This window comes from Sebastes fasciatus, chromosome 7 (assembly GCF_043250625.1).
Source record: "Sebastes fasciatus isolate fSebFas1 chromosome 7, fSebFas1.pri, whole genome shotgun sequence".
NCBI lineage: Eukaryota > Metazoa > Chordata > Actinopteri > Perciformes > Sebastidae > Sebastes > Sebastes fasciatus.
The window spans coordinates 20,516,743-20,538,022 of NC_133801.1; the positions used below are offsets into that span (position 1 = coordinate 20,516,743).

At 39.3% G+C, this 21,280-nt stretch overlaps 2 protein-coding genes across 3 annotated transcripts; one reads left to right on the forward strand and one right to left on the reverse strand.

Moving 5' to 3' along the window:
• Window positions 1–7,384, reverse strand: tbcb (tubulin folding cofactor B). Of its 2 annotated transcripts, none has more exons than XM_074642130.1 (7): window positions 7,231–7,384; window positions 5,929–6,065; window positions 5,655–5,798; window positions 3,635–3,728; window positions 3,127–3,318; window positions 1,839–1,911; window positions 1–1,735 (listed from the first exon to the last, which is right to left on the reverse strand). In XM_074642130.1, exons 2-7 carry the CDS (start codon window positions 6,040–6,042, stop codon window positions 1,621–1,623), a joined length of 732 nt encoding a protein of 243 aa, XP_074498231.1. In that variant the 5' UTR covers window positions 6,043–6,065; window positions 7,231–7,384; the 3' UTR covers window positions 1–1,620. The 2 variants fall into 2 exon arrangements, with proteins under 2 accessions (XP_074498231.1, XP_074498230.1); XM_074642129.1 differs by having other exon boundaries at window positions 7,227–7,381.
• A 4,404-nt stretch (window positions 7,385–11,788) lies between these two features.
• On the forward strand, window positions 11,789–21,186 carry six5 (SIX homeobox 5). The gene is made up of 3 exons (XM_074642131.1): window positions 11,789–12,561; window positions 15,418–16,916; window positions 18,293–21,186. The coding sequence occupies exons 1-3, from the start codon at window positions 11,792–11,794 to the stop codon at window positions 18,952–18,954; spliced, it is 2,931 nt and encodes a 976-aa protein (XP_074498232.1). The 5' UTR covers window positions 11,789–11,791; the 3' UTR covers window positions 18,955–21,186.
• The last annotated feature ends 94 nt before the right edge of the window (window positions 21,187–21,280 follow it).

The window sequence follows — 21,280 nt, forward strand, 5'->3', positions numbered from 1 at the left end:
TTTTTGTAGGTGTGGTAATGACATTAAATTGAAAAGAAAAAAAACACAAGAAAGATTAATTTACATTTCTTCTGTAAACTTAAGATAGAAAAACATGTCAACTGTATTGGACCAGTAACACAAAACAAAGCATAAATAAGGCATATCATTCATGTTCAAAAGCTGAGTGTTGTGGTGATTATAATGGAGAGAGGCAGTTAACTGGAGAGTGAACATTTTATAGTTTTCGAATATTATTTTGATGGCCAACCCCGGTATCTAATCAAAATATACATTTAATGGTACATTGTAAGTATAATTTATACTAATGCTACAGAAAGGAAACATAAACAGGTATGTCTCCACTAATATACTTTTACTTAAGCCACCCACCTCATCAAAAAAACTGTAATACTACAGGATGAATTCAATATGTCGTGCTTATATGGAACTGCAGGGGAAAAAAAGCCCTATTAAATTTGACTTAAAATTGAATGAAATTGTTAGCACAATTTAATATCAATTTCACAGCTCAGATTGAGTTCTCGGAGACACACTAAGGACTTCTGAGAAAAATCACATTCAGCATCCGATTCAACAATTTTGGAAGCTGTACCAGATGTTGTCATCCATTTGTATACAGGAAAGCTAAGTTTAAATTAACTAAATTAATTTGATTTCATCGACCACATTTAAATTGAAAAATGGTAAAAATTGAGCCTTACCATTTCAAATGTTTAACTTGAACATTTTTTTATTTTTATTTCATTGGTTCAATATAAGCAGGACACATTCAAGTTACAAAATATTTTTTTTACCAAGGGGAATTCAGCAACAGAAAAATAAAGGGGAATTACAAAAATTGAGTTTTACATATCACATACTAACACAAAATGAAATTTAGAGTTGTGTAGAGAGGAAATATCTACCCTTGCATACTTTCACAATCGAGTGAAACATGGTGGAATGAGTTGGACCATTAAGTACTGATTTTAATCAGTGATTGGAAAGCGTTTCTCCAGCTTAACTCATTTGGATATATGTATGTGACTTCATGTTGGTCTGGAATACAAGGTGCAATGCCAATTTCCAATTCAGTGTCAAAGTATTTTAGGGGGGAGGGGATCTTTCTTTTGACCACTCTCTCATCAATTTAGTCTGCAAAACATGCTAAGACTACAGTTAACTATAAACCGTTATATACAAACAAGTACTGCTAAAGCAAGTAAATTAAATTGAACAGATGTGCATGAAGTGAAGGACTACATAAAACCTTCATTATGCTGCCTTACATGCAACAAAACACCCTCCTTTATCAAACCTTGTTATCATCATATCCAGCGCAGCAATTGATGTACTACCTGATATACACCTCTATCAGGTTGCGTCGGCATTAGTGAGAGAGAAATTGAACCTGGGCGCCCAGGTAGCTCACGAGGTAGAGCGGGCGCCCACATACCACGGCTTCGAATCCGACTTGTGGCTCTTTGCTGCATGTCATCTCCTCTCTCTCTCTCCCCTTTCTAGTCTATCCTCTGCACTATCAAATAAAGGCCAAAAAAAGCCCCAAAAAAAAGATTAGACACTGGTGGTGAATGGATAACAGCTTGAGGCTTGATGCTCACATTTCACATTACAGTCCTACATCTCATCTAAACCGTAATCCTCCTCAGGAAAGTCTCCCACAGTCACAGTTGTGGGCTTCACAAATGCACCGTATTTGTTCACGCATTCAAAGTATTTCTTCCCGTCAACTCTGTGGGAACACAATTTAATCAAAGACTGGGTCAAATACAAAATCAAGACCAACATAATCAAGATTGTGCAGAGCTATAAAAAAAAATTTATAGTGCTCTTACGTTCCATCATGCTTTCCCATGGGCTCATCGTACTTCACACCCACCCAGTAGCCTGGCTTGAAATCTGTTGTACCTGCAATGAACGTAAAAACATTGTTCTTTACACCAGGTACTCCTACTCTTATTGTTGTTTGCTTGGTCAAGATCATAAATTCTCAGCCTTCGTTAACTAACTTCATTAAATAACTGCTGAAACTGACAATAATGAGAAATGAACATATGCAATAAATTTGGGTAAGTGCAAGCCATTGTATTGCTCTCTAGAGTAAGCAATAACAAAACTTGAAGATGGTTATTCATAACTTCTTTCACTGAACAACGTGAACTACCTGACAATTAATCACTTACATTCTTTACGTTTTTGGACAGCGAGTCATTGTGTTGGCCCAGTACTCAAGCAAAACTGATTAAAAATGAAAACTTGAGCATGCTTTTATTCGCATCAGATGAAATGTGAAGGATTTTTTCTTCAGCAGCCAATCCAGCAGTTACTTTCAAGGCCCGGACACACCAAGCTGACATCAAAGAACTAGCGGCGATGAAGGCCGACTGTTGCGTCGCCTCACGTCGCCTTAGTCTTGGCCGACAAGATGCACTTGAACACATCGTAGAGACTACAGCTGACGGCCAGTTAACACGTACGTTCTGCGCTTGTGTGAGAGGAATTAACTCCCCACATACGCAGGTAGCGGTAGTCTGTATTCGGCACTCAAAAAGGGAAACCGGAAGACCGAGGACTGCGGATATACAAGCCGTTGTTATGATACATACATGAAACAAAGCGCCGTTTGCCGACCATTTGAGCACTGAGAAGAGCCTTCTGTGTGTGTGCCCTCTTGACTTTACTCGTTTGCTTGCTTTCCTCACTTCCGTTTCTCTTCTCGCGCACTGATTCGCTTAAGCGGAACAACTAATCAGAGTGACTTTTCTCACCGACGGGCTCCACTGCCGATTCAACATGCTGAATCTGCCAAAAAAAACTCCGACACAGGCAGAATAGAGCCGACGGTGTGGGACGCACCGCAAAAACTAGGCCAACAGGCGCTCACCGGCTGCCCCAAACTGTTCGACGGCCGACCGTCGGCTTGGTGTGTCAGGGCCTTTAGTCTCTCTTAAAACTAGCAGAGCAATGTATAAAAAGGGTTATCATTCCTCCTACATTGCTTGCATAGATTGTGCAATAAGTCACCCTAAAGGCTGCTCTGTTGGGAGAGAAAATCCTCAGTCACACAGGATTTAAACCAGTATCCTAAAGAAAGTAAACCAGCTAAGCTTTATCCACACTTACCAACAAACATGACTGTGCCAACCTTCGAGGGCTGCCCAGGGACCTGCACTTGGCATCTGTTACCAACAGACATGGCATCAGCAGCAGCTTTGTTTTCCTCCTCCCGAGCAGCATTCTCAGCTTTCTTCTTGGCTATTTCTTCCTCTCTGGCGAGATCAAAACGATTCTTCTTCATGAATGACCTTGCTGAATCTGAAGGAAAGAAAGTTGGATTGTACTAAACACAGGATATTTCAAAACACACTCAGTGCTGCAGAACATCTTCTATCAAACAACATTGAATGATTCCTTTACAACATTTGTTAATTGTTAGCATACAAATAAACCTTTCTAAATAATAACAGCTTAGGCGTTGTATGATGAGGTATTGTCAATTACTGTGTAGCTATAATGTTATCCTTTGCTTCTGCAATATATTATATTTCTTTAATACCAAAAGCACAGGAAAAAAAAGTTTATACTATGAAAATTACAAATTTGAGAGAAGCTTAAGTATGTCAGACCGTACCTGTTCGCTTTTCATAAGCGTCATCTGAGAGTTCAAACTTCTCCACTTTGGAAACATCAGTAAACTCGTTCATCTGACCACTTGTATCAGTAACCTGTGGATCAGGAAGAGACAGGAAGGTTTAATAAAAAAAATATAATAATAATAAAAAAAAAAGACCACACCACAGGTTTTGTATGTTTAGCCAATAACTGCAAATCGCTTAAAGGTCACATATTATACTCCATTTAAACTAGTTATTATAGGTCTCAGACACCTCCAAACCATGTCTCTGAAGTTTTTTTTTCAAAAAAACAATCAGATCATGCATTCCAGCATGTCTCTATAACCTCTGTTTCAGCCCATTTCCAAAAGTGCTGATTTCTGTGTCTGTAGCCTCTGTCTCCTCCCACTCTGCTCTGATTGGTCAGCGTTTTCTGTCAATCAAACGTCCTCAACAACAGCGTCACCCTCCCCCTCCCTCCCGGAGAGAGACGAGTGGAGAGATAGCAGCTAGAATAAAGTTTATAAACCACTTTAAAGTTTATAAACCAGAAACTTCACCCAGCGCACGTTACCGGAGGAATCTGATCAGAAATCGGCGACACATGATGAACATCTGCGGTCCAGATTCCAGGTTTTCCTGACGGTTTCTCTCAGGTAAATAATGCTGTTTATATCTCTGTTAGTTAGCTCAGTGTTTACCTCATGCATCAACTCTGTAAACCGTAAACACACACTCTGTTTTACGTCTGTCTTTACAGATCCATCTGTGAGAAATGACCGACAGAATCATCCCAGAGGAGAGCAGACAGCTGAGAGCAGATGGCTCTGTTTACATGGAGATACAAAGCTAACCCGGTAGCATGTAGCTAACCCGTTAGCATGTAGCTACATGCTAACGGGTTAGCTACATGCTACCGCTATGACACAGTGTGTAAACACAGCGACCATCAGGGTGGAAAATAGAAGATGTGAAACAGTAGTCAGTTCATTATTTCTGCTAAAAGATAAATGTATGGAAGATCAGAGTAATGGTATATTATTTACAGTAGTAGCTGTCTCTGTGTTACCATGACTACAGACCACCGGAGCTTAGCTTACCATAGTTTACCAGAGCTGAAGACTTTCTCCTGTACCATGTTAACATAACTAACTAACAGGTGGGATGATTACAAATGCTGTGAATAATTAATATTGTCATCTGTCTACTCAAATAAAGTTTGACTGTGAAACTGAAATGTGTTGTGTTGCTTACAAGTCACTATTTACTACCTATAATCTGCTACATGCATGACATCAAATATATATAATATATAAATATCATCTGTTTAAACAGTGTAATTACATAAAGCCTTTGTGAAAGAACATGTTATATTTAGATGATGGGAGTACATGAAGCCTGTTCTGCTGGTTCTTGCAGACTAACTGTAGGAGCTACTTTGCTCAAGTTCGGTTGAGGAGGAGAGACAGTGACGCGCTGTGGGGCGGGGTCAGCTACTGAAGGTTCTCTCTGGTTCGACCAGGAAACCCTCACGTGGCTTGCATTCTCTAATGACGTCAGAATACAAGGAAAAAAGCGAATTTTTTTTCTGCACCCATTTCCGGACAAACGGAGGAGGAGAAAAAGAGAGAGGATGGTCTTTTATGATACTATGGTGGCCTGTAGACACACTGGGGACAGATATTGATGTTTAAAAGACATGGAAAAGTGCATTTTACATAATAGGTGACCTTTAAGCTTCAAACAAGCAAGTTAATTATGATCTTTTGGTCAACATTACATTACCGTTGAATAGTAATGCAGATGTGAGCTGCAACTGTTTTAGAAACTCAGGCACATGTTTTGAGGAAACATGTAGTTACACAGAATTTATTGTACTAAAGAATGCATGTTATCTTATCTGAAACAAATTTGTTTTTGGCTGCAGGAAGACTGGATTTGGAACGATCTGAAAACCTATTGCTTCCTGTATTTTACTACAATTTGACAGTGGTCTGGTCCACTACACGAGAGCTTCCAAACCGAGCAGCTACATACGTGTATTCTGCAGTCATCATCCACAGCATAGGAACCCAGCAAAGCTTCATTGTCGTCCATTTTCTGCAGGAACTTGTCAGAGACACTGAACAACTCCAGGTCCATGCCGGAAGAAGCTGCTCCAATAACCATCTCCAATTTCCCCTAATTACAATACAAACAAAATAGTCCATGTAATACCATGACATGTTGAGATATTGTTATTGTCTCTGATCACATGAGGAATACAGAAATCAAACAATAATGTCAATATAAAGTGTGTTATGCATCTCACCTTGAGTTCCGCAATACTAATCCCTCTATTGAACCTGCGCTGCACCTCAAAGGAGGAGATTGTGCTTGTTAGGCGCACGTTCACAGTGGGGTTGGTAACTACTGTGACGTCCATGATGCTGGTTGTGTTGTTAAATACTGAAAACAACAGACAAACAATGTGACATATTAGTCAACAGTGAAACTGATACATCTAGATTCAAGATTCACTTTATTGTCATTTCACTGAGTATTTGCATACACAGAAGGAACCAAAATATTGTTTCTCCCAGCTCCCATCAGTGCATTAAAAAGGATAGAATAAATAAGCACTAAAATTAACACACCTAAAAATAACAATAAAAAATAAAATAAGTAAACATTTCAGACAAAATTTCACACAATTTGCAGTCGTGTTTAGCAGAAGAGAAAAGTGCATTTATGTCCATAGTAAAGTGCTGTTTGCATTACTGTTCCAAAAATTGTCTTTGACATGTGACTAGCTTTAAAAACTGTTTCTGTGTTAATGCTGGGGGGTTGGATGTGAGTGTGTGAGTGTGGGGAGGGGACACAGTCCATTTACATCAACAGTATATCCAACAGTTGCACACAATTAAATATATAATTTCCTTGTGTCCTCCTGTTGCATGGTTCTGATTATTAAGGTTCAAGATTCAAGTCCTTTATTGTCATTGTGTAGTACAACGAAATTAGATTGTGACAATCCCATAGGTGCTAATGAAAAGACAATACAATACAAAAAGAGATAGTGCAATATAAATATAAAAAATATAAAAGATAATACAATATAAAATATAATAATACAATATGTATATTGATGAGATGACAGCTTTGCCAGATTATTGCAGTAATGTTATTGCACATATCCGTAACAGTAGATTTACAGTATTTACATTGCACAAAAGTGACACAAAAATACCTAAATAAATACCTGACAGTGAGTAAACTCTGATAGAGGCATTCCTATCAATGCAAATACCATAAAAGGGCTATTAATGCTTAGCTACCTAACAATGACCCTTCCCATTTTACCACTAATAATAACTTTCTTTCTCTCACATTGTTCTGTTAAACAAAGAACGTTCTTGTGAAACAATAATGTTTAACTTGGTAAGTTACCATCTTTCTCTCTCATGTTTACACATTTTATCAACTGCGCTCATGTCACATGTTGTAGCTAGCTGGTTTAGGTTCGCTAGCTACAGGCTAGGCTAACGTTAGCTGTTTGGGCTAGCAGCAGCAGAGTCACGTTGGATTCACTAAACAGCCTCGGCTTGACGGAAATACTGACACACTTACTCACAAATGTTGTCTAACAGCTCGGAGCAGGTTACCAGACACTGTATCCACCTCTCAGAACAGAAAGTATCAGAGTAGAGATGTTCAGCAGCCTCTCTTCAGCCTTCACCACGACAACAACCAAGTGATCACCCTAACTACGCACCTAGTGATGTGTCGGTTACGAACGAGTCGTCTCTTTGAGCCGGCTCTTCTAAGTGAACGATAAGAGCCGGCTCCCGTCCGAGAGCCGTTTTAAAAAAAAAAAATTATTAATTCAAGGCAGAATGATAGGATGAACTTCTCTGCGCCACGGGCACTCCATGCACTGATGGTACGTGTCCACAGCCTCCGTGCTTTCCACGCTTCCCACGACGCCCGCTCTCCATTTGCATAAAGTCGAGGACTTGTTCACTTTATGCAAATCACGGGGGTCCGACGCGACATGCTGCCTCTCGAAACTCCAGAGAATCCTTTAAAATAAACGTTGTCGATCCACGATAAAGACAGATTTAGCAACTGCATGGCTTATTTCTCGCCTCAAATGTTCTCAGAAACACATTTCGGTGAACTATTTTCGTGAAATAAGAGAAGAAAGTTTCCAAACGAGCCTCCATACTGTTTCCAGTTTGAAAGCTGGGAGCAGCAGCCTACGGAGGGAAAGCCTTCGTCCAATCAGGTGGGGACAGGCTGTGTCTAATGACAACCCACCAAGCGTTCAATGTTGGGAAGCGTCGCATCCCCTCGCAATAAAAAACGCCCCTGTGGACACGTACCATGACTGTGACTGAATGTTGTGTTAATGACGTCCGTGCGACCAATCAGGTGATGACAGACAAGGATCATACCATCAAGCAGGGACAGGTCTACAGGTACAGAACAGGAGGGAGAGGAGGAGAGAAAGAGAGAGAGGAGTGTGGTGCGTGAATAGCAGACAAGATGAGTGACAGTTGGAAACGAAATAGCATGTAAAATTATGGTATTCTGGAAATTATAAGGTTTAGTATAATTATATTGAATAATTTAAATGATATATGTGCACATATACTAATCATAGGTCAAAACAGCGCTCAATTAGGCGGTAAGGTAGAAGTGGTAAAAACGAAGAGCCGTTTGGGAGCCGAAAGAGCCGGCTCTTCTTGGTGAGCTGAGCCGAATGATCTGGCTCACTAAAAAGAGCCGGAACTCCCATCACTATGTGTCACAACATAACATCAATTTCTGTCACGCCCAGCTCTGGAACGTTCTAGCCCCGCCCCCAGACTTTCCTGTCTGGGGGCGGGGCTAGAACGTTCCAGATATTTGTGACTTAAATGAAGCACACCTAAAACAACCACACAGTGGCGCTATCCTCCAGTTTAAACCATGGTGAACAAAGACTGAACAAAGTTTCTTCTTATGAGGAGTATTTTAAACATGATAATTCAAGCAAGGCATGTTGCCAATTGGTTGGAAGTTAATTACTCTTTAATAAGAAAATAAAGCCCTGTACTCTGAATAAAGCCACACCATGTTTATTGGCTTCTGTTGAGTAAATCTGGACATTAATTTACATAATAAAGTATATTTATATTATTATTATATTTTATTATTATTCTAAAAAATAACGAAATGATTTGTAAACCTTTAAGAAATAATTTGTAAAACATCTACAAACATTAGATAGATGACAAAGCATTGACTATCTATCTAAATAGTGTTTATATACTTTATAAAGCATTTATTCACCATTTAACAAGGTATTATAATCATCAGTTGCAACTTCATAATAGACATCAAAATAATATTTATAGATCTTTTACAAATCAATCATTAACCATTAACAAAAGTATTACAAATATCTATATATCTAATGTTTACAGAAGTTTTGCAATCAATTTCTTTTGGTTTTTAAATCATTCGAAAATACTTATATATATAGTATATAAACTGTTGTAATGTGTGCAACAATAAACTGTTAAAATAACAAAGTATAGCATTACTAATAATTAGTAAACATGATTAATTATCATTTCATTGATTGTTAACAGTAAAATAACTATTAACTAAGTTTAATTAACTATACATTTTATAAATTATTGTTATAACTCGCATGGTCTACCTGTCTGTGTGGACAAGTGTAGGCAGAGAAATGTTCTGCTGCGAGTGTACAAACTTTGAGACATTCAACTATTTTCTACAAAAGTTAAATAAAAGGGAATCACCAAGAAAAAAAATGAAAGTACAGTATATTGTGTTTTATGGATAGAAAATCAAACTGCTGCAATTTTTGCAAAGAATGATCAGTTTGAGCTATCATTTGTAAATCCACCATTTATAAACCCTGTAAAATGTCTCATTTTGTCCTGCTGCAGTTTGATTTTTGATATTAGGAAACAATCTCCCTGCCAGGAAAACTAGCCTTTTCTTTAGTCATGGACATATATATACCAGTGGACAAAGCATTCATCGAGCACAGACAACAGACCAGAGCATGTATGGACAGAAAAGAGGAGATAAAAGAAGAGAGAGGGAGACAGGGAGTAGCCGTGGGGGCGCTGAGACAAGCCCACAGTCCCACAGCGAAGATTTACATTCCTATGGTTGTTGATGGAGACAAAGCTGCCTCATTCACACCTCATTTATACTGTAGGTCATGCTCACATATTTGTGGCACATATATCATTAAGAACATGCAGAATTCTGTGTCTAACATCGTTTTTCATTAATGTCTGAGATTCAGGTTAAGGCCTGTGCATATAAAGCTTTCAGTTTGTTTCATTATAGCAAAAACACCTGCAAAAATCTATGGTATGTCATTTATTTTCTGCCCAACAATGAATTTAACTGCTGTACAGAAAGTATCACAGTTTTGGTTTCATATATTCATTGCAGACAGACTTTGACGCACTAGTCCAAATAGATGTCCTGGGATGCTCTCTTCTTTTAACAAAGCAAGATGCATAGCTGTTTCAAAAACCCAAACCTTAAGCATATCACAAATGCAAATTATACCTGCTGTGCTAGTGCAGACTTAATTGTGTGTGTGTTTGTACTGACAGTATTTGCATTAGGAAACCAGCTCAGGCACACAAAAGCCTGGGATCCGGTTGGATGACACGACATCAAGTCTTACCTGAACAAACAGAGACACTGTCTTACAAAGGCCTTATTAATTACACATAACTCCTATGGTCTGAATTTACCGATACACTAACACTCTTTTTGGTTGAACAGGAGCTGTCAGAGAGCACTTTCTGAACTGTTTTACAGGAATCTAGACATTTGCCATTACAAAGAAACATAGTAAGCTAATTCTTAATCATAAAGAATATGTCTGTCTAGCTATATATACCTTTAGGGGTGCTATTAAAATGAAATAAAAGTAGGGTAAAATTATCAAAAAGTCACTACTGCCACAAATTAGAAAATATTCACTGGTTCCAGCTCTGGGAACTTGTGATGGCCATTTTCTACTAATTTACAACGTTATGTAGATGATAAATCAATTAACCACCAAACTAATCAGCAGATTAATCGATGATGAAATAACTGTTGGTTGCATCCCTACACTGTAATTACTTGAGCCTGGTCTGCAGTGGTGGTACAGTATCTAAGTCCCAGTTGTATGTTTTACTTTACAATTATAATTTTTATTATTTGTTCTCAGGGACAATGCACATAGATCATCATCACTGTAAATATGCCAGTGTTAGCCAAAAGGCTAATTTTCAAATGTTAACTCTCAGCCTGATGTTAAAATTGGCAATTAAAACAACAAATGAAACACACAACATGTAAAATTAGAACAGGAGAAAGCCAAACATGAACAACTGAACAGGATAAACAGCTTAGAGGAGTAAGGCAGCACCATGCAACATAGGACATTTAGAAAACAGGCAATTAATACAAAACAATGTCAAGCATACAATCAGCACAAACAGTTAAAACAAGACAATAAAAAAAGACATAAACAGACTATTAACAAAATTGCACAAGTGGAAAATGATATTGCACAGAGAATGAAATGAAATTCCACCTGAAAATATCAGGTTATCAGGTTATCATCAGGTTATTGTCAGGTTATGATTGTCAGGTTATTATCAGGTTATTGTCAGGTTATCATCAGGTTATTGTCAGGTTATTGTCAGGTTATTCTAAGGTTATCATCAGGTTATTCTGAGGTTATCGTCAGGTTATCGTCAGGTTATTGTCAGGTTATCATCAGGTTATTATTATCAGGTTATTATTATCAGGTTATTATCAGGTTATTGTCAGGTTATCATCAGGTTATCATCAGGTTATTGTCAGGTTATTATCAGGTTATTATTATCAGGTTATCATCAGGTTATCATCAGGTTATTGTCAGGTTATCATCAGGTTATTATTATCAGGTTATTGTCAAGTTATCATCAGGTTATTGTCAGTTTTTAAGTGTGTAAGTGGTCTACTGGGAGCAGTGCTGGTTGTGGTTCAAGGGTGACCTAAATAGCATAAAGTAACATTGAAACAAAGACAGTGTTATGAGTGTAGTAAAGGAGGCGTGTCTGCTGGTGGGTAGCTTGCAGGCTCACTGCCGGTGTGGTGTGGAGGACTGGTGGTGGAGAATGGGAGAGAGAGCTGCTCTGCAGAGGGAGGGAGGAAGAGGAGAGGAGGAGGAACTACTGGAGGAAAAAAAAGTTAAAGTAAAAATGGCTTCCTTGTCTTTGGAGTCTACAGAACAATCCGAGAACAGCCCAGAGGAGCCCACGGCACCGGAGTCCAAAGAAGAGGACGATCCGGTGCAGATTTCCGAACAACTACTCCAAAGTTTCCAAAAGTCTGCTTTGAGTTTCTCCACTGACCAAGTCTCATGTCTGTGCGAGGCCCTTCTGCAGGCGGGCAATGTGGATCGCCTGTGGAGATTTCTCTCCACCATACCTCCTTCGTCCGAGCTGCTACGTGGCAACGAGACCCTGCTGAAGGCCCAGGCTCTGGTGGCTTTCCACCGGGACGAGTACAAGCAGCTGTACGCCATCCTGGAGAGCTACGACTTCCACCCGTCCAACCACGGCTTCCTGCAGGACCTGTACCTGAAAGCCCGCTACAAGGAGGCGGAGAGGTCCCGGGGCCGCAGCCTAGGAGCTGTGGACAAGTACCGGCTCAGGAAGAAGTTCCCTCTGCCCAAGACCATCTGGGACGGAGAGGAGACCGTGTACTGCTTCAAGGAGAAGTCTAGAAACGCCCTGAAGGAGTGCTACAAGAGCAACAGGTACCCGACTCCGGACGAGAAAAAGAACCTGGCCAAAGTCACCGGACTGTCCCTCACACAGGTCAGCAACTGGTTCAAGAACCGCAGGCAGAGGGACAGGACTCCGTCCGGGACACACAGCAAGAGGCAAGACCAGCAAACACTGGAAAACACATTTATATCATGCATCTAGTGTTTATTTATCTCATGCATCTCATGCATCGAGTCTTTATTGATCTCATGCATCTAATGCATCTAGTGTTTATTTATCTCATGCATCTAGTCTTTATTTATCTCATGCATCTAGTCTTTATTTATCTCATGCATCTAATGCATCTAGTCTTTATTTATCTCATGCATCTAGTCTTTATTTATCTCATGCATCTAGTCTTTATTTATCTCATGCATCTAATGCATCTAGTCTTTATTTATCTCATGCATCTAGTCTTTATTTATCTCATGCATCTAATGCATCTAGTCTTTATTTATCTCATGCATCTAGTCTTTATTTATCTCATGCATCTAATGCATTTAGTCTTTATTTATCTCATGCATCTAATGCATTTAGTCTTTATTTATCTCATGCATCTAGTCTTTATTTATCTCATGCATCTAATGCATCTAGTCTTTATTTATCTCATGCATCTAGTCTTTATTTATCTCATGCATCTAGTCTTTATTTATCTCATGCATCTAATGCATCTAGTCTTTATTTATCTCATGCATCTAGTCTTTATTTATCTCATGCATCTAATGCATCTAGTCTTTATTTATCTCATGCATCTAGTCTTTATTTATCTCATGCATCTAATGCATTTAGTCTTTATTTATCTCATGCATCTAGTCTTTATTTATCTCATGCATCTAATGCATCTAGTCTTTATTTATCTCATGCATCTAGTTTTATTTATCTCATGCATCTAGTTTTATTTATCTCATGCATCTAATGCATCTAGTGTATATTTATCTCATGCATCTAGTCTTTATTTATCTCATGCATCTAATGCATCTAGTCTTTATTTATCTCATGCATCTAGTCTTTATTTATCTCATGCATCTAATGCATCTAGTCTTTATTTATCTCATGCATCTAGTTTTATTTATCTCATGCATCTAGTTTTATTTATCTCATGCATCTAATGCATCTAGTGTATATTTATCTCATGCATCTAGTCTTTATTTATCTCATGCATCTAATGCATTTAGTCTTTATTTATCTCATGCATCTAGTCTTTATTTATCTCATGCATCTAATACATCTAGTCTTTATTTATTTCATGCATCTGCATCTATAGTCTTTATTTATCTTATCTCATGCATCTAGTCTTTATTTATCCCATGCATCTAGTCTTCATTTATCTCATGCATCTGCATCTAGTCTTTATTTATCCCATGCATCTAGTCTTCATTTATCTCATGCATCTGCATCTAGTCTTTATTTATCTCATGCATCTGTAGACTTTAAGGGGTTGAGTAGGTGAAATTCAAAAGTCATATCCAGGGGTACACCTGTAGAGAACTTTCCTTTGTGTATTTAAGGGCGGACTCAGACCAGTCAGTGAAACTCCCAGACCAAACCTTAATGGTAAACAAAGACCTATACAGGCCTACACAGAGCAGCACAGAAAGAGCATGCACACATTAAACTTCAAAGTGACAAACTGAAAAACACTACATTGAGTAAGAAGATGGACAGGGGAGCTGACTTTTGACAGCAGTAAAGCCACACAGGTCTGAGACCAGGAGCATGTTGCTTTGTTATGAAATGTGAGATCCAGGCTCCCACCATGGCTCAAGTTTCCTTAAACCCTTGCACCGCTGCCTGGGGCCTGCAGGGTGACCGAGGTTAGAGTAAAAGCTTTAACTATAGGGAAGGTGGGGGTGGCAAAAAGAAGAAGAAAAAAAATCCTCTTAAATTGCTTTCACACTGCAGGCTGAAATCTCAGGGTTTTTACAGCCACTATTTCACCAAACAGGAGATAAGAGAGAAGACTTATCTTATCAGAGGGTTTTGTGGTGGTCTGGCCGACAATCTGTATGGTTGACCAGGCTGCTATAGATTGACACATTGACACACATTAACCAAGTACACTCCCTAAAAAGAGTCAATAGGAATCTGATCCAACTTTGTCTTCCCGTCTGCACAGAGAGTTTTATACTGATCCACTGCAGGATATGGTCGGCTTTGTAGATAAAGATGACGAGAAAAGGTTGAGAAGGATTAATAATAATAACTGAATGGTTGGTTATCTTTGCCAGCGTATCACAAATTAACCACTGAAAATCTATTCTATAACACACAGGTGGGAAAACTAGAAGAACACTTTTTTATCATTAATTTGAATCTAAACATGCAAAAACATATATTTTTAGTGTCCTGTTATTTCCCCAGATGCATTTCAAATAGAATATATTTAGAAAATTTCATGAGTTTATTTTTAATAATTTCTAATAATTGATGTTATCATGAAAATGTTACCATTTTTTAAACAGCCTTATAAAATGTATTTATTGATGGATTTAATTACCAGAGACAGGGTATGTTAGTAACAATTTTTGGTGAGTATTTCTATATTACTGCAAAACAAAACAAAAATGTCATGAAATTCAACCCTCAAAACTCAACTACCATGACTGTGAATTAAAAAAATTCTCAGACCAAAACCAAAGTCATAATGGTGTTGGAAAACCAAAATGAAGCCTGATGAAGACTTTGTATGGCTGAAAGTTTGGGAGCTATAATCCAGTGAACAGATACTCTAGTTTTTCTTGCATATCCATTAAGACTTGTGAATAAAATGTAGTCCCTGAACAGAAATCAGGGCTTTGCAAAACATAAATCACATAATGTCAAAAGATAAATAAAGGATTTAGAAAATTACAAAGTGAATAAATAGCTTGTGTTTACAACGTTGAGCACTTAAAAAGCTCGACTGCGCCCAACCCTCTAAAGTCATATGCATTTCCCTTTTAATTGATCCATTTATTTGTCCTCCGTTCCAGTGAGTCTGATGGGAACCACAGCACCGAGGACGAGGCGAGCCCCATGGACGACAGCCCCGACAAACCAGAGGAGGCTGTCGGTTCCACAGCTTCCATCATCTCTCTCTCTGCCGTCCCCTGTGGCACGGGAGGCCAGCTCATCCTCAACGGCTCCGGTGGCTTCCTCACAGCCTCCCAGTCGTTACTATTTAATGGGAATTCCCTGATCTCCGGTACTGGTGCTGGTGTCATCATTAATGGGCTCAACTTGGGCGATTGCCAGACAGTCACGCTGAGTCCTGTTACAACCAACTCTCCTTTGATACTGAACGGAGCTCAGGTCATAACCAAACCTAGCATCAGTGTGCAGCAGCAAGCAGTTTCTATGTCACAGCAGGATGTTTTGGCCATGGAGGCAAGGCCGAGCAGTCTTCCAGCAGTTGTTCTTAGCACTAACGCCACACAAGTCTCAAGCCATCCATCCATCATCTCTCTCCCTCTGCAAACCAAAACAGTAAGCGACAATGCAATGGATTTCATCAGTGTCTGTGAATCAGAGGGCAGCAGCCAGACAGTATCTTCCTCTTCTTCGTCTTTATCCCCTTCCTCGCCAACTCTGTCCTCCCCAACCAGGCTCTCCTCACTCGTCGTAACACAAAACCCCCAACGCCTGGAGTCTCTCACCCTCCCGGCCTCTATGTCGTCTGCAGGCATGGTAATCTCCAGTACTGCCATGCCTCTCTCCGGTCAGCAAGGGGAGTATGTTGTCTTTGCCACTGCTGGCTCCCACTTAAACCCTTCCAGCTCTGTGGTTTCCTCCACCAACTCCACCCCTCAGGTGTTCTCTCTGCCCCAGGTTGTGCCTTCCATCCAGGGTATACCAGTATCCCAGCTAGTCCAGCACTCTTCAGGAGCCCAGGTGTCCCAGTGCCCTCAGTTGGTCCCAGTATCCCCCCTCACCTCGTCAGCTCCTCAGTTCCAAAACCAGACAGTGAACACAAGCAACAGACTGGTGCAACAGCAGCAGGATGCTTCAACAACTTTGCCTGAAGGTACTACGACCATCGTTTCTATCTCACAGCTGACCAACAATCACCTCCCACAGCGAACGGTACACCAGCTGGGGGACCAAAGCACAAACTCCATACACAGCAAAATCCAGGTGCCGCAGGTTATTTCCATCTCTTCCCCGACACAAGTAGTCCCGGTCCCCCAGGTCAAAGGCACCACATCAGCACAGTTAGTCCCTTTCTCCATGCCTCAGCTGGTCCCCGTCTCCCCCATCCAAACTACTTCCTCCATCTCTTTCCCTCAAGTGGTACCTGCCAGTCCGTCTCTTTCCATCCCGTCTGCTGGAGTGCCCTTACAGATCCTGACTTCAGGTCCTGCAGGGATGGCACAGGGTCCTCTCAGGATAAACCAGCTGAGGCCCATTCAGAGTGTCGGTCCCCCAACCAGCATGGCCCCCGGTGTGCAGCTCCTCAACTCTGGGATCATTCAGCTGCCCTCTGCTCCTCCAGGTACACTGAATTCATTAGATATTTGCGGATAATTGTAGCAAGCACAGCTGAAACGATTAGTCAAACGATAGGAAAGCGTTTTTAATCATTTTTCAAGCAAAATTGACAAAAATTAACTAGTTACAGCCTCTCAAATATCAGGATTTGATGTCTTTTCTTTGCCATATATGATATTAAACTGAATATCTTTGAGTTGTGGACAAAACAAGACATTTGAGGATGTCATCTTGGGCTTTGGGAAACACTGATTGACATTTTTCACCATTTTCTGACATTTTATAGACCAAACAACTAATCTATTAATCGAAAAATAATCAACAGATTAATCAACAATGAAAATAATCATTAGTTGCAGCCCTAATTTGCACCATTAGTTAAATAAAACAAGTGACTAAGGGACTAATAGAGACAATAATCACCTGATTAATCGATAATGGAAATAAAAAAACAACAACAATAAATAGTTACTCTTTAATTGTTTTAGTTAATGTTTTATATTGATGGCGCATGAAACTTTTTTTCAGAACTAATCAAAGTAACAAGTATTTCATTACATGGATTACCTGATGCAGAGTCACTTGATACAAGTAATTGCAAAATTATCAGTAGTTATAGAAATAGTACACAATGAGATGAAATATTCTAGGACTGGGACTAACAATTGTTTTTCATTATCAATTAATCTGGTGATTATTTTCTAATTATTGAATTGGTCTATAAAATGTCAGAACACAAATGCCCTTCAAAAATGTTTATGTCCAAGGTGTTTTGTCTTACCATCAGTCCAATACTTACATATATTGAATCAGTTTATTTTCAGATTAGACAAAGAAAAGCAGAACATTTTCACAACCAATCAGCTGGAACCACAGAATATGGGTATTTTTGCTTAAATAATAGCATAATGAAGAATTGATTATTATCAAAATAGTTGCCAATTAATTTTCTGTCATTGGATTAATCAGCTGATTATTTTAGCCTTAAAATAATTCCATGAATTTAGTTTGTTAATCACGTTTATTAGTACAGTATGCTATTTTATGCATAACATTGTGACACTCAAAAAGACACAAAACAATAGAGCATCTGTAACTGTAGAAAGTTAAGGAAAAAACAGTAACGTTACACACACGACATTGATTTTCAAAATAAAAATAAACATAATACAAAGACAGACAGAATATTATTAATGCCTGATTGACTATTTTTTCTGTACAGCAAATGTTTATTGTCTAAAAACATAATAAGTACTGGTTTGTAAACTGATTTGCTGCTTCCATGTATGACGGTGCTACATCTCATACTGGTGCACCTCTTGTTTGAATTTTGTGACTCGATCCTGATTGCTGTCAATTAATCATTTATCACCTCCGTAGGTAACCTTCTCCTCGGTGGAAGCCCCTACCTGAGTGTCCAGCAAGGCAAGCTGATTCTGACCATCCCAGCAGGCATTCAACTCACCAGTTTGCCGCTGAAACCAGCCCCCGAGCCTTCACCCATCTCTGCTAATGGACTGAGTTCCTTTCTCACCCACTCCAGCCTTCCTGTAGTCTCAACCACCTCAGGCCCGACACCCAGTGGTCTCGTCTCCACATCTCCACTAAACTTCATCAACTCGTCTCCACCATACTGTGCTCCGGAGACAGGGACACCTGCCGTCCCCTCCTCTCATGTTCTGGACCATTCGGTCACCGCTACAATGCCAAACACTCTCACTCCAGAAAGCATGCTTACCCTCAGTCCCATGTACAGTGGGGTGACACCCAGCAGCCATTTGTCCCAACCAGCGTGGAGCCCTGTGCCCCTCTCCACTTCAGCTAGTCTAACTCTGTTTGATGTCCGCAGCAAGGGGGACCTACCTGTAGACCCGGCTTTGTTAGGCCTACCGGGTGGAGAGTCGCTGCTTCTGGGAAGCCCCTCGCCGGAGCACGATGTGGACGCCAGCTCGGCACTGGGGAATCCAGAGGAGATGGACGGGGACTCCAAGATTCTTACTCAGCTCCAGTCGGTCCCTGTGGATGATGACCTGGGCTTGTAGTCCGTTTACCTTGCTGGTCGGCAACCTAGTGTCTCTAAAAACAAAAACGATGAAACACACAGTACGTTGCAGACTCCGCATTATTCAACATTGTCAATCCTCTAAGAGCCAAATATTTTTTTTTTTTTTACAATAACTTCAGGTTTTGACATGTACAACAACGATGCTCTCTCAGTAGGGCCTGATACCATCATGGTCCTAGCTGGCACTTTTGAGATAAATCTCACGCATCTCTGACTAAAATCCGTACGTGTCTTATCTGTTTTATCAGATGCAGACAGAAGAACTAACACAGATTAGTCTGCTTGGTGCGAAGAAAAGAAAAGACTATATTATGCAACGCGTTATGGCTTTGCCTATCCTCTCAGCTCTTCTTCGGAGTTTTGTGGACTACAGACCACAGCTGTACCCCAGCTGTTTTTTTTTTGCTGGCAGTAGAAGTAGCTCTTTGTGGATCGACCACAGTAACTATACACAGGACTACCTGGCAAAGGCCTGCATCTAGAAATAGTTGAGTATTGCCTGCCTGTCCAGAGCTCAGAGATTCAGGATTTATTCTACCAACACTCCAGGAAAATAGTGAAGATTAAATTCTTCACAAACAGAACTTTGTGGAGTTTTATGTGAAACCATCATTACATCATAGCTTCAAGGGCTATACAGCAGTATTTTATTACTACAAGTTACTGAAGTCTGGGCTGAAACATGCTAATCATCATCGAAATGACTTTCTGCAGTTTTCAAGTGAGAATGCTGCCCTCCATTAGTACAAATATAACACAGGAATTAAAAGGGTCTATACTCTATGCAATGCATGTTTAGTTCTTCATAGGACACTATGTGGCACAACGGCTGAGTTGAAAAGCCAGAACACTTGGGAGATGAAAAAAAAGCTTTTTAAATACTGACTTTTTAAACGAAGCATGACACTAAAACGTTTGCCGTGAACCCACTTTGTGATATTTGTTGTCAAATGCATCCAAATCTCTTTTTTTATACTGATAAGTGCCTTATTTTAAAACTTACAGGTTTGATGTTTTTGAAACAAAAATATTTAGACTTTTTACACAGTTTTACAAGTGCTGTACACCCAACCAAATTTTGGGATTCACTTTATGGACTTTTATTGAATACCCACATTTCTGTGTCTATTTGATCTCCAGTGAAATATGATGTGACAGTTTTAGTTGCATAGTCATAACTCCGTCTCCTCTATTTGTATATTTTGCACCTTTCATCCACACAATGTTTACGCTGCGCTGCTGTGTTGTTATGATAGTGGTTGCACTCATATTCTGTCCTGAAATGTCCTTTATACTCTTTCTTAAATTTGACCTTTTAATGATCACGACTTCACAGAATAGGATGTTGATTTCCTGATGAAATCTGGTATAAATTGATGGAACAGTTCTTTCAATTGAAACCTAAAAATGCTCCTCATGGTATGAGCTTCCCCCTGTCATAACACAGGTAGCGGTCAAACCTTTGGCCAATTGTGGTACACAAAAATACACTTCAGTGTCGCATCTAGTTACAATAATGGCCTTTGAGTTGTTGTTTTTTTTTATATTGTTGTTTGTCTTTTTTTGTACATTTAATCTATTTAAAGCATGTATCAATCAGTAAGAAAATGAGTCCTTGTGGAAAAACGCAGATAGGAAATGATATTCATTTTCACTTGGAAGGTCACATTGTTGTGCAGACTGAGGTTTTACAATCTTATGCTACAGGTATTAAAATCAATTTTGATGGTCATATTAAAATACAGTAGGTCACCCCGTTATAAAATGTTATGGCCATTTGTTCTCAATGGCATTTTGGGTAGATCAATTAAATGGCTTGGACAAATCAATTTTAGTCTGAATTTTACTGAAATTTAAATTAGTATTTAGGGGTAAAGGGAAATGTGTCCTACTGTATATGTAAAATATGGTAGCCTGCGTTTGTTTATATGAGCCATTTCTTACCAAAGTATGTAGACATCAAAGCCTCTGTGGGCTTATGCACATTTGTACCCGTTTGTTTGTAGCCTAGAATACATTTTTACTCCCTCCGACCTGACACATGACTCCAGATTTAACCAAAGATAATGTATTATGATCGACGTTTTGATAGTTATGAAAGGGATTTTTGTGTCTGTCATTCAAGGTTCTTGTTTTTTCATTTTTGTATTCAAATGCATTCTATTTTTTATATTACACAATATTGTAATAAACTACATTTACAGAAAAAGGTTTGGCTTTTATTATGAGTGAATATTGTTGCCACTAAACCTCTTTGTCTGAGCGTTTTGCTTCTAATTTGGCAGGAAAAGTTTATTCAAATT

What these genes read in the sequence shown, in the direction of transcription:
- six5 (XM_074642131.1), top strand. Translation starts at nt 11,792, where the DNA reads ATGGGAGAGAGAGCTGCTCTGCAGAGGGAGGGAGGAAGAGGAGAGGAG. An exon ending in TCCGGGACACACAGCAAGAG is followed by an intron (nt 12,562 to 15,417) that starts GCAAGACCAGCA and finishes CCTCCGTTCCAG; the next exon opens with TGAGTCTGATGGGAACCACA. An exon ending in GCTGCCCTCTGCTCCTCCAG is followed by an intron (nt 16,917 to 18,292) that starts GTACACTGAATT and finishes TCACCTCCGTAG; the next exon opens with GTAACCTTCTCCTCGGTGGA.
- tbcb (XM_074642130.1), bottom strand. Translation starts at nt 6,042, where the DNA reads ATGGACGTCACAGTAGTTACCAACCCCACTGTGAACGTGCGCCTAACA. An exon ending in TTAGTATTGCGGAACTCAAG is followed by an intron (nt 5,799 to 5,928) that starts GTGAGATGCATA and finishes TATTGTAATTAG; the next exon opens with GGGAAATTGGAGATGGTTAT. An exon ending in TGGCACAGTCATGTTTGTTG is followed by an intron (nt 1,912 to 3,126) that starts GTAAGTGTGGAT and finishes CGTTCATTGCAG; the next exon opens with GTACAACAGATTTCAAGCCA.